Source organism: Pristis pectinata, chromosome 1 (assembly GCF_009764475.1).
Source record: "Pristis pectinata isolate sPriPec2 chromosome 1, sPriPec2.1.pri, whole genome shotgun sequence".
Lineage (NCBI taxonomy): Eukaryota > Metazoa > Chordata > Chondrichthyes > Rhinopristiformes > Pristidae > Pristis > Pristis pectinata.
This window is the reverse complement of record NC_067405.1, coordinates 80,071,778-80,084,734: the sequence shown is the minus strand read 5'-3', so window position 1 is coordinate 80,084,734 and position 12,957 is coordinate 80,071,778. Positions and strand designations below refer to the sequence as shown.

The 12,957-nt window shown below is 41.6% G+C and overlaps 1 protein-coding gene across 1 annotated transcript in view; it reads right to left on the bottom strand.

The window, feature by feature from the left end:
* The window catches only part of pcnt (pericentrin), a 203,315-nt gene that overhangs the window by 110,909 nt on the left and 79,449 nt on the right, over positions 1–12,957 (bottom strand). The window contains exons 15-17 of the mRNA XM_052012027.1: positions 10,194–10,461; positions 6,904–7,003; positions 294–495 (exon numbers count right to left, since the gene is read on the bottom strand). Of these exons, the coding sequence (XP_051867987.1) occupies positions 294–495; positions 6,904–7,003; positions 10,194–10,461 (570 nt within the window). The remainder of the gene's footprint in view (positions 1–293; positions 496–6,903; positions 7,004–10,193; positions 10,462–12,957) is intronic.

The window sequence follows — 12,957 nt, the reverse complement described above, 5'->3', positions numbered from 1 at the left end:
AGGTCAGGTAGCATCTGTGGAGAGAGAAACAAAGTTAACTTTTCAGGTCAATGACCAATCATTTCCACAGATACTGTCTGATCTGCCAAGTGTGGACAACACTTTCCGATTTTATTTCAAATCTGCATCATCTGCAGTTTTCCAGTTTTCAAGAAGCCTTGTAATGGTGCACATCAACTTCAAACTGCAAGTTATTAAGAGGTTTAACTGGATGCTATACAACAGATTCGGTACAGCCCAGACCAAGGAGACTCCATCTTCATGGCAACATTATCTTTTTGAGGGCTTGTTACCTTTGAGATGTTCCTCAGAAAGTCGATCTTGTAACTGTTTTAATTCTTGGCAGTGGTTTATCTTCAGCTTCTCAATCTCTGCCAAATGTCTCTCCGTCAGTTCTTTTTCAATCGTCTCCAGCGTCTCTTGATGCATCAAAGAGGCTGCCATCTCCTGCTTGTGTTTCTCCTCCAGCTGCAGCTGAAGCATTTTTATTTCTTCCTGAAGAAAAGCAGAAGCACAATTACAAACTTACTGGGAGCAATCATATCCAGTTGCATTTCACTGTCTCTTCTTAATAAGACATTTTGGCAGGCTTGTCTTCTTTAATGTAAACATGTGTCATGAATTTGCACCAAATTAAGAAAAACAGAACCACAAGCAAGCCATTCAGTTCAGTCTTGGTTTATAGGTATCTCAATTCCATCAACTCATCTTTGATCTGCAGACCTCAAAATTCTTCCCCAACAAAAATAGATCACTCTCAGTTTTGAAAAGTAAAATGATCAAGCCCTGCAGCAATTTTTCTTAGAGACTGGGGTGGGCACAGTGCCAAATTTCCAATACATTCTACATAAGGAATTGTTGCCTGATATCATCCTGACTGATCCTCCTAACATTCAATTCCCCAAGGGTCCAAACATCAATCTTAGCCTTTAACAATGATTTTTGGACCCTTGGGGAAATTGAGTGTTGAACATAGTTCAGCATTTACAACCCTCTGGGATTCACAACCCTCAAAGAAGATATTCCACCTTACACTGGCCTGATCCCTTTGTGACCACATCCCCTAATAGCAACACCAGCAGGATCATTCTCTCTGCATCAACCTTTTAAGTCCACTCAGAATCTTGTGTTACCATGAGATCACTTCTCATGCTTCTGAGCTCTAAGCCCCCTACAGGACAGGATCAATCCAGTGAACTTCCTTGGACATGGAGACACAACTGCTCACAGGGACAAGGAGACCACAATTGCTCACAGTACTCCACGTTTGGTGCCTCAAAGTCCTGTACAGTTGTTGCAAGACTTCCTTATTCTTGTACATTCCCAATGCAATGAAAACCAACATTCCATTTTGCCTCAATTACTTCTTAAATGGCTTGATGAAGATCTTTTTGAATGGTCTCAAACCACTTTGAATCATACAACACAGAAACAGGCCCTTTCAGTCAATCTTGTCCATGCAACTGTGATGCTTATCTACACTAATCTCATTTGCCCACATTCGGCCCATATCCCTCTATGCCTTTCCTATTCGATTGCCTGTCTCAATGCCTTTTAAACATTGCAACTGTATCTAGAAATAAAATTGCATCTTAAATGATTTTTTTCACTCATTCTTCTTAAAAAGTGGATAAGTTTACATTATTCTCCATCTGCCAACATTTTGGCCACTCAATTAAATGTGCAGATTTGTATCACAATTTACTTTCCTACCCATCTTTGTTTCATTAGCAAACTTGAAAACATTATACTCTGTCTCTTCGTCAAGCCTTTATTACAGATTGCAAATATTCAATGTTCTAGCACCAATCCCAGAGGAACCCCACACATTACAGCTTGCCAGGCTGAAAATGACATGTTTCTTTCCCCCTTCTCTATTTTCCAACATATTACCTTTAACTGTGAGGTAACCTTTTTTGTGATACCTATCAAACGTCTTCAGGGAGTCCAAACACATGACTTCCATTCTTCTACTCTGATGGTTATAACCTCAAAATACACTAATAAATCTATGAAATAGTTTCATAAAGCCAAGGTGTCAATACTTGATCACTTTATGCTTTTTCAAATGTTCTTCTGGTACTCCCGAAGGACAAATATTAGGTGAAACAGTCCACACTTTCCATTGTCATTCTCCACCCACCTTTCCTGAATAGCAGCCTAGTGGGATCTTTCCAAGGATCTACCTATAAAAACTTTTCTACCTGTTTGCCCCTCGTAATTCTTTCTTACCTCTGAAGATACTTTATCCTTAATTTTTAAAACAGTGCTAATTCTGCACCATTTACCTTATCCTTCCTGTAAACCCTATAACTGGTATATTCCAATTCAGTGGGGTTATGGCATGGTAGCATTTATTGAGATGTGGCTGCAAAATAATCCAGACTGGGAACGGAGACTATAAATAATTCAGTTTGTTCTTCATAGTTCACAAGATCACAAGAGAAAGATCACAAGACAAAGGAGCAGAAGTAGGCCATTTGGCCCATCGAGTCTGCTCCATACATTTGTTTGAATAAATACCACACATGCCAACCTGTCCTCCTGCTCAAACATCTTTTGCTCTTTCATTCACTTTTTGTTCTCTCTTCCACATTAGTTTGAATCAGCCCCAGAAAAGAATACAATGAATCTCAATGGGACTCATTCCATGACCAGCAGGATGGAGTTACCAGGACTATGCACTGCATTCTGGAAGGGGTCTAAACCAGAACCTCGCATAGCAAGATTGACGCTACCTTGTATTCTAGCCTTCTGATACATTTTAATTGACCAGAATGCTTGGACCCCAAAATCCATTTAGACCTCCACTATTCCTCAATTCTTCAATTTAAATGCATGATAAAAAGAGTTTGTGGGAATATAGGAAAATGCCACCACTTGATTAACTAATTAGGACCACCACTTCCAGATATGACTGAATGAAACCTGCTGGGCGTGAGTTCAGAACACTTCACATTCTACTGTAATTGCCTTGAACTTTTAAGTCACACTATCCTTAAGAATGGCTATCCCAAAACGATGCCTGGGAGCTGCTGTCACTTGTGAAACAATACTAAAGCACCAAATTCTTAAGGCATTAAGGAAACTACATTGGAGGTGGGTCATAAAACATCAACATGCAAGACTCATTGAAACTTCCATTGAGTTCAAAAGTTGGGACTGAGTACAAGAGTTGGGACATCACGTTACAACTGTATAAGATGTTGGTGAGACCACACCTGAAATATTGTGTGCAACACCTTACTAGAGGAAGGATGTGATTAAGATCAAAAGGGTGATCATAAGTGATTCATAATGATGTTGCTAGGACTGGAGGGCTTGAGTTAGAAGAAAAAACTGGATAGGCTGGGACTGTTTTCCCCATGGAGAAGGAATCTGGAGGGGTGACCTTACACAGGTTTATAAAATCATGAGAATAGATAGGGTGGATTGTCACAGTCTTTTTCGCTGGGTAAGGGAGTCTAAAACTAGATGGCACAGGTTTAGGATGAGAGGAGAAAGATTTAAAGAGGATGAGGGGTAAGTTTTTCCACATAGAGGGTAGTGGGTATATGGAACAAGCTGGTAGAGGTGGGTACAACTACAATGCTTGAAGACATTTGGACAGGTAGATGAATAGCAAAGGTTTAGAGAGATATGGGCCAAATGCAGGCAAATGGGACTAGCTCAGGAAGAACCTTGGTCAGCATGGACGATTTGGGCTGAAGGGCCTATTTCAGTGCTGTATAACTCTATAAAAGTCAACAAATGCTTTGTATGACCAAGAGCACACACAGGAGTCCTGGCAGATCAGAACAAAGCTCCAATGTAATTGGTGGAAAATAAGCTTGTGCCATGATTAAGTGCACCATGAACCAAAGAACACTACAGCACAGAAAACAGGCTATTCGGCCCTTCTAGTCTGTGCCAAAACTTTTTCCACTAGTCCCATTGACCTGCACTCAGTCCATAACACTCCAGACCTCTCCCGTCCATATATCGATCCAATTTATTCTTAAAACTCAAGAGTGAGACCGCATTTACCACGTCAGATAGCAGCTCGTTCCACACTCCTACCACTCAGTGAAGTTCCCTAATGTTCCCCCTAAACCTTTCCCCTTTCACCCTAAAGCCATGTCCTCTCGTACTTATCTCTCCTAATCTAAATGGAAAGAGCCTACTAGCATTAACTGTCTATACCCCTCATAATTTTGTAAACCTGTATCAAATCTCCCCTCATTCTTCTACACTCCAAGGAATAAAGTCCTAACCTGTTCAATCTTTCCCTGTAACTCAACTCCTGAAGAACCAGCAACATTCTAGTAAATCGCCTCTGCACTCTTTCAATCTTACTGATATCCTTCCTATAGTTAGGTGACCAGAACTGCACACAATACTCCAAATTTGGCCTCACCAATGTCTTATACAACCTCACCATAACATCCCAACTCCTATACTCAATACTTTGACTTACGAATGCCAGGATGCCAAAAGCCTTCTTTACAACCCTGTCCACCTGTGACGCCACTTTCAGGGAATTACGTATCTGAACTCCCAGATCCCTTTGTTCCTCTGCACTCCTCAGTGCCCTACCATTTACTGTGTATGTCCTACCTTGATTTGTCCTTCCAAAATGCAACACCTCACACTTGTCTGCATTAAATTCCATCTTCCATTTTCTGGCCCATTTTTCCAGCTGGTCCAGATCCCTCTGCAAGCTTTGAAAGCCTTCCTCGCTGTCCACAACGCCTCCAATCTTAGTGTCATCAGCAAACTTGCTAATCCAATTTACCACATTATCATCTAGATCATTGATATAAACAACAATGGCCCCAGCACAGATCCGAGGCACACCACTAGTCACAGGCCTCCAGTCTGAGAAACAATCATCCACTACCACTCTCTGTCTTCTCCCACACAGCCAATTTTGAATCCAGTTTACAACCTTTCCATCGATAACTAGTGTCTGAACCTTCTGAACTAACCTCCCATGTGGGACCTTGTCAAAGGCCTTACTGAAGTCCAGGTAGACAACATCCACAGCCTTTCCTTCATCTACTTTCTTAGTAACCTCCTCGAAAAACTCTACAAGATTCGTTAAGCACGATCTACCACGCACAAAGCCATGCTGACTATCCTTAAGCAGCCCTTGGCTGTCCAAATACTTGTATATCCAATCTCTCAGAATACCTTCCAATAATTTACCTACTACTGATGTCAGGCTCACCGGCCTGTAACTACCTGGTTTACTTTTAGAGCCTTTTTTAAACAACAGAACAACATGAGCTACCCTCCAATCCTCCGGCACCGCACCCGTGGCTAAGGAACTTTTAAATACATCTGCCAGGGCCCCTGCAATTTCTACACTAGTCTCTCTCAAGATCCAAGGAAATATCATGCCAGGCCTGGGGGATTTATCTACCTTTATTCGCTGTAAGTCAGCAACCTCCTCCTCTTTAATCTCTATAATGTTCCATGGCACTATTGCTTGTTTCCCTTCCTTCCATATACACTATGCCAGTTTCCTGAGTAAATACTGATGCAAAAAAACTGTTTAAGATCTCTGCCATCTCCTGAGGCTCCACACATAGACGACCACTCTGATCTTCTAGGGGACCAATTTTGTCCCTTACTATCCTTTTACTCTCAATATACTTGTAGAAACCCTTTGGGTTTACCTTCACGTTATCTGCCAAAGCAACCTCATGTCTTCTTTATGCCTTCCTGATTTCCTTCTTTAGTATTTTCTTACATTTTCTATACTCTTTAAGTACCTCATTTGTTCCTAGTTGCCTATACCTGCTGTACACCTCTCTTTTTCTTAACCAGATCGCCAATATCCCTTGAAAACCAAGGTTCCCTATGCTTGTTAACTTTGCCTTTAATCCTGGCAGGAACATGCAAACTCTGCACTCTCAAAATTTCGTCTTTGACGACCTTCCACTTACTGAACACATCCTTGCCACAAAACAACTTATCCCAATCCACTCTTCCTAGATCCTTTGTCATTTCCACAAAATTGTCCTTTCTCCAATTTAGAACCTCAACTCGAGAACCAGACCTATACTTAGCCATAAGTAACTTGAAACATTACGGTCACTGGACCCAAAATGTTCACCTACACATACTTCTGTCACCTGACCTGTCTGGTTCCCTAATAGGAGATCAAGTATTGCATTCTCTCTCATTGGTATCTCTATATATTGAGTTAGAAAACTTTCCTGAACACATTTGACAAACTCCAAGCCATCCAGCCCTTTTACAATGTGGGAGTCCCAGTCAATATGTGGAAAGTTAAAATCCCCTACTATTACAACTTTGTTTCTTACGTCGGTCTGCTCTCTCTCTACAGATTTGCTCCTCCAATTCTCTCTGACTAATGGGCGGTCTGTAATACAACCCTACTAGTGTAGTCACACTTTTCCCGTTCCTCAGCTCCACCCATATGGAGTCTGTTGCCAAGCCCTCCGGCTGTCCTGTCTACACACAGCTGTGATATTTTCCCCCAACTAGTAAATCCACACCTCCCCCTTTCATCCCTCTTCCTCCATCACGTTCGAAACAACGCAACCCCGGAACAGTAAGCTGCCAGTCCTGCCCCTCCTGCAACCAAGTCTCACTAATAGCAATAATGTCATAATCCCACGTGCCAATCCACCCCTAAGCACAGCCAGACATTCAGGAGGGGAATGGGTCCAGACACTTCCTCAAAGAATGTCCAGAGCAGAGGAAGCTCCCTTCCCCAAACCCAAATTTATACCAATTAACAGAAAATCATGTAAACATTAGACCTTACTTATCCAGCTAGTTCAGCTTCTCTTTACAAGGACAGTCTTGTAATGGTTATTTGGGAAAAGAAAAGAAAAATATTTCCTCCTGGAAATGTTGAAAGTCACCTTGTACCATTGTAACATATACTACCTTGTATTTTTCCAACTTCTCTGCCAATTCTTCCACAATCTGAATCCTATGCTGAAAGTAATTCTTCTCTGTGAGGTCCGAAAACGATAGCAAAGACAAACTACAAGAACAAAATACAAATTAAAGCACTTCAGATTTCATTAAGTAACAACATCTCTTCACAGATGGTACAAGTGCAATATTAAGCTTCAGATTACTCAAGATCTCCCACCAAGTATCAAACACTGCAATATGAAGCTTAAGTAAATTAAACAATTAACTCAAAACATTAGTGCATGTAGTGCCTCAGGCCAGCTGCAGAATTGCACATAATCGATAGAGGCTGCAATGAAGTCAAATCCCTGAAAACAGAATGCTAAAAATTGGTGCTTCAGTGCATTGTGGCAGCACTAAAAAGTCTCTTTTTGATTTAATTTTATTTTAGTCAGGTTGGTCAACATTTACAACACACTCCAGAGTCCCAAGTACATCATGTAATAATCAGGAAGATATGCTTTTGGAGGTACCAAATTTTGGATAAGACATTAAGCCAAAAAAAAACAAGCATCAAAAATCTGAATTCCAGAAGGGAAATGAGAAATATTGCCCTCAACACGAATGGAGTACTTGACTTTGGTTTGACCAGGACTCCTTGTTGCCACATTTGGTCAATGGGCATCAAGAGAGTAACATTCCAGTGCTTGCAGTGATTCAGTCCTAGACCCGACGACCTCAGCTGCTTCCATAAGTTCGTAGTGGGGATGTTCACTTCCACTCACAACTCCTTCAGCAGTCCATGCTGGCATGCAGAAAGACCTGCACAATATTCAGGCATGGGCTGATACACAGTTAATAACATTTGTGCCATACAAGAGCCAGACAATGATCATCTCCAAGAGGAGAGTCTGACCACCTACCTTTGACATTCAGTGGCATTACTATAATTGTGTTACCACCATCAATATCTGGGCCAAGGGAGAGTCACCACTAACCAGTGACTCAACTGGGCCAGCCACACGACGAGCAAATCAGAGGCTGGTTATCCACCAGGGACTGACAAGTCATCCCTTAAACCTCAAAGCTGTTCAGAAGAGCATGATTGAATACTCTCCGATTGCCTGGATGAGTGCGGCTCCAACAGCAATGAAGAAAAGAAACTCCACACCACTGAATAGTTAATTTGCCATTCTAAATTGTCCCTGGTGTGCTGGTGAAAGGTAGAATTTGGGTTTTTGGGGGGGTGGGGGGGGGCTCATTGATGGTATGGGGAAAATAATATGGGGTTAGTGTAGCATGGACTGGGTGGGCCAAACAGCCCATTTCTGTGCAGTATGACTATGTCATTCATAGCAAAGCAGTCTAATTGATTGGCATCACATTCACCCTAGACACTCATTTCCTTCATACTGATGCAAGAACAAAATGCAATGCAGCTACTTGCCAAGGCAACTCTAACAACACCTTCAAAAGCCGTAATGCCAATTACCATGGACAAATAGAACAGGCAAATGGGAATACAACAACCTGGAGGATCCTGTCTAAGTTGCGTATCATTCTGGCTTGGCAATACCTTACTGGTCCTTCGTCATCACTGGGTCTGTCCTTTGGCCTCTTGCCTGCGTTTGGCCCATATCCCTCTAAACCTTTTGTATCCATGTACCTGTCCAAATGGCTTTTAAACATTGTAATTGTACCCACATCTACCATTTCCTCAGGTCCCTTTTAAAATTTTCCCCTCTTACCTTAAAGCTATGCCTTCTAGTTCTTGATGCCCCAACCCTGAGAAAAAGACTGTGACCACCTTATCTATATCCCTCATGATCTTATAAATCTAAGGTCCTCTCTCAGCCTCCTTCTCCCCAGGCGTCCCAGTCGATCCAGTCTCTCCTTGTACTAAGCTCTCCAGTCCCAGCAACATACTTGAGTCTTTTCTGCATCCATTCCAGCTTAATCACATCCTGTTATGGTGACTAGAACGGTACTCAATATCCCAGGTACAGTCTCACCAATGTCTTGTACAGCTGTAACATGACATCCCAACTCTTGTACACAATGCCTGATGAAGGCAAGCATGTCATATGCCTTCTTCACCACCTTGTCTATTTGTGTCAACACTTGAGGGAACTATGTACGTACCCCCGACGTCTCTCTATTCAACAAAACTCTCCAGTGCCTTGACATTCCCTGTGTAAGTTCTGCCCTGGTTTAACTTCTCAAAATGCATTATGTCGCACTTGTCCAATTTAAAATTCCATCTGCTATTCCTTGGCCCACTTTCCCAGTTGATCTAGATCCTATTGTAATCTTAGACAACTTTCTTCACTGTCCACTATACCACCAGTTTTAGTGTCATCTGCTAACTTACTTTTGCATCCAAATCACTAATATATATGATGAACAGTGGACTCAACACTGGTCCTTCCAGCATACCACTAGTCACAGGCCTCCAATCCGAAAAACAACCACCCAACACCACTCAGTCTCCTACTACCAAGGCAATTTTGTATCCAACTGGCTGGATACATTGTGATCTCACCTTCTGGACCAGCCTACCATGAGGGACCTTGCCAAAAGCCCTTCTAAAATTCACGTAGACATCTTCTGCCCTGCCTTCGTCAATCCTCTTGGTCACTTCTTCAAAAAACTGAATCAAATTCATGAGACACCTTTTCCCAGGCACAAAGCCCATGTTGCCTATCCCTACTCAGTCCTTGCAATTCCAAATGCAGATGGATCCTTTCTTAGAATTCACTCCAGTAACTTTCCCCACCACTGATGGTAGTTTCGCTGACTTGTAGTTCCCTGGATTGGCCTTGCAGCCCTTCTTAAATAAAGGCACAACATTAGCCACCATCCAGTCTTCTGGTACCTCACCCATGGCTAAGGAAGATACAAAAAATTTCTGCCAGAACCACTGCAATTTCTTCCTTTGCTTCCTGCAACACCCCTGGATACACTTGGTCAGGCCTCTGGGATTTATCTGCCTTTATGTGCCTCAGCACCTCCTCTTTCATAATGTTGATAAGTTTCAGGACATAACCGTTCTCTTTCCTGAATCCAATCCCTAGCTTCCATGACCTTCTCCACCAAGTGTGCTGCAGCCATTTTCTGACCTCATGACATTGACAAAGAATTAACATTTCATAAAAAAGATAGTTGTTTCTATTCTGCAGTTACAGGACTCCCTCCAAAAACGTCAGCTGGTTTTCTTATCAAATTCATGAAGAGTGGAATGCTTATTCAAAGCAAGTGTAAAAAGCAACATTATACCGTAGTTACAGTATGAAACAAAAACAAAACTGTTGTCCTACCTTGGCTCCGCAGTCTGATTTAGACTCAGGTCAGACTCAATGCCAAGAGGCAGTCTTGTGTCTTCCTGTAGGCGTTGTTCTAACTGTGCAACTTCCTCATCATTTTTCTCTTTCATCTCTTTCAGTTTCTCGTCAAAGTAATTCTTTAACTGCTCCAGCTCACAAACATGCTGCTTCTGTATTTGCTCCCTCTGTTCAGCAAATTCCTTCTTCAGAAGTTCCACATCTTCCACATGGGATGTACAAGCCAGCAAATGTTTCTTAAACTCTAAGAGGAGTTACAAGAATAGTATAATCACTTTTTCCATTTCTGATAAATACTGGATCTATACAAGTAATAATTACACTAACGTACAAGTACTGCCTGGTAACTTGGCCTAGTTGTTCAAGATTAGGATGCAACCTGTATCCAGGTGACAGGCTCCACCACTGCAATGTGGCTATTTAAACTTTTCCAAATAATAGCTGGGAAATGTATTTTCACAATACAAGTTATAATGTAGAATACAAGCTCAAAATGTTACCAGTTAGTCTCCAAATACATGTAATCTGATTTAGACTCTGATCATATTTGTTGCACTCAATGCAAGGCTGCCTTCTTTTATCAACAGCAGCAGGTGTACAGTTTCCTTCTGTTACGTACCAGCAACAAAAGAAACATACCAATAGTGTTAGAAACTATTTTATTAATAACTACTTATGATAATCAGAAAAATAAAAGTGTTAGATATTAAACATTAACCCCCAAAACTAAACCCGAAGAGTATGTGTGGCAAATTCCCAAACTCCAAGTCCAGGAATAGTTCTCAAAGTCCAGTTCAGCAAGTCTTCAGGTGAAACGTGAGCAAAGGCTTTTGCAAAACCACTGTTGACTGAAGAGAAAATGTAGAGAGAAAATACGAAATCCAAATGTTCCACGATGGAACCCATACGACACCTCAGTTATTGATGATCTCCGTTCCTTTGTTCCGAAGTATCTGCCACCTCGAAAGGCATTCGAGACGTGGCCTTCCACAGAAATACCCGTTTCCCTCTACGGGTAAATGACAAAGTGGACTCCACCGGATTACTCCACAAATCCATACGTGGATTGTGACAGACACAGTTAATTGTTTTTCATCCATCGATACAGAGACCAGCAGTCAGTGTCTCTCTCTTTCTCCTCTCTCTCTTTCTGACTAAACCAAAGACGTTAGCACGTCGTTATCTCCTGTTGTTGTCGTAATGACGCCACAGACACTACTCTACTGTCCAAAAGGGACATTAACCAAATAGCAACCTAATCCGTAATACTTCAAATGGTTCCCAGATTCAGACAGTCCTTGCCTGAATTGTAAAGCCAGATAATTATTGACCAACAAGTCTACTGTGGTAAGGAAATTACTGGAAAAAATTAAGGGACAAGATTCATCTACACTTGGAAAGGCAGGGATTACTTCAAAGACAGCATGGCTTTATAATCCAGAAACACAATCCAGATTTCCTTTTATGACACAATTCTTTTATAAATCACATCTAGTTCTCCTGGATTTCAAGGGATATTAAGGAAAAGAACATGGCAGGTACACAAAACTGAAAACGGGAGAGGCCCATCCAAGTATAGATACATAAAAAAAAGGGGACATAGAATATTAGTGACACACAAGCTCAAGAAAAATCCCAAAGCATTTAAGTATATTGAGGGCAAGAAGGTAACCAGGGAAAGAGTAGGACCCATTAGGAACTACAGGCAATTTGTGTATGGAGCTAGAGGGCATAGTTGAGGTCTTAGACGAATGCCTCATCTGGATTGACGAAATGATAAATTGGTCTTGGAGAAATGGGGGTGGGGGTGGTTCAATGAAATGTGAACATGTTCCAAGCATTAAAAAGGTAGAAGTATTCAATGTCATAGAGGACTTAAAGGTGGATAATTCCCCAAGGCATGATGGGATGTACCCCAGGCCACTATGGAAGGCAAGGAGGAGATTACTGGGGCCCCAGAAAAGTGCCAGATGACTGGAGGACAACAAACATAATACTTTTTCTCAAGAAGGGCAGCAGGGCAATTACAGACCAGGTAATTATCGACCAACAAGTCCACCGCGGTAGGGAAATTACTGGAAAAAATTATGATCTACACTTAGGAAGGCAGGGATTACTTGTCTGTCTTGCACGGCTTTATTAGGGGAAGACGCAGTCTGACAAATTTGAGTGAATTTTGGAGAGGTAATTTTGGAGAGGTAACAAAATGCATTGATAAATGCAGTGCGATTGTTGTAGTTCACACGGACTTCAGTAACACCAGGTCCCACATGGGAAACTAATCCAAAATGTGAGAGGCCATGGCACCCAAGGCAAGTTGAATTCAAAATTGGCTTGGTAATAGGAGGCACAGGGTGATTATAGAAAGTTGCTTTCAAATGAATGAAAATTTGTGACTGGTGGTGTAACATAAGCACTGGTCCTTTACTGTTAGTTATACACATTAATGATTTGGATGTGAATATACAAGGTATGATTATTAAGTTCAAAGGTGACATGAAAATTGATGGCATTATTAACAGTGGCTACAGGATGAAATAGATCAGGTAAAAGATGGGCAGAGCAATGGCAGATGGAATTTAATCCCAATAATTTAATCTTGATGATACACTTTGGGAGGATCAATAAAGGCATAACAAACCCAGTGAATGGTAGGGTCCTTGGGTGTATGAGAAGCAGAGGGACCTTGGAATACAAGTTCAAGGATCCCTGAAGGCAGCAACGCAGGTAGATAAGGTGG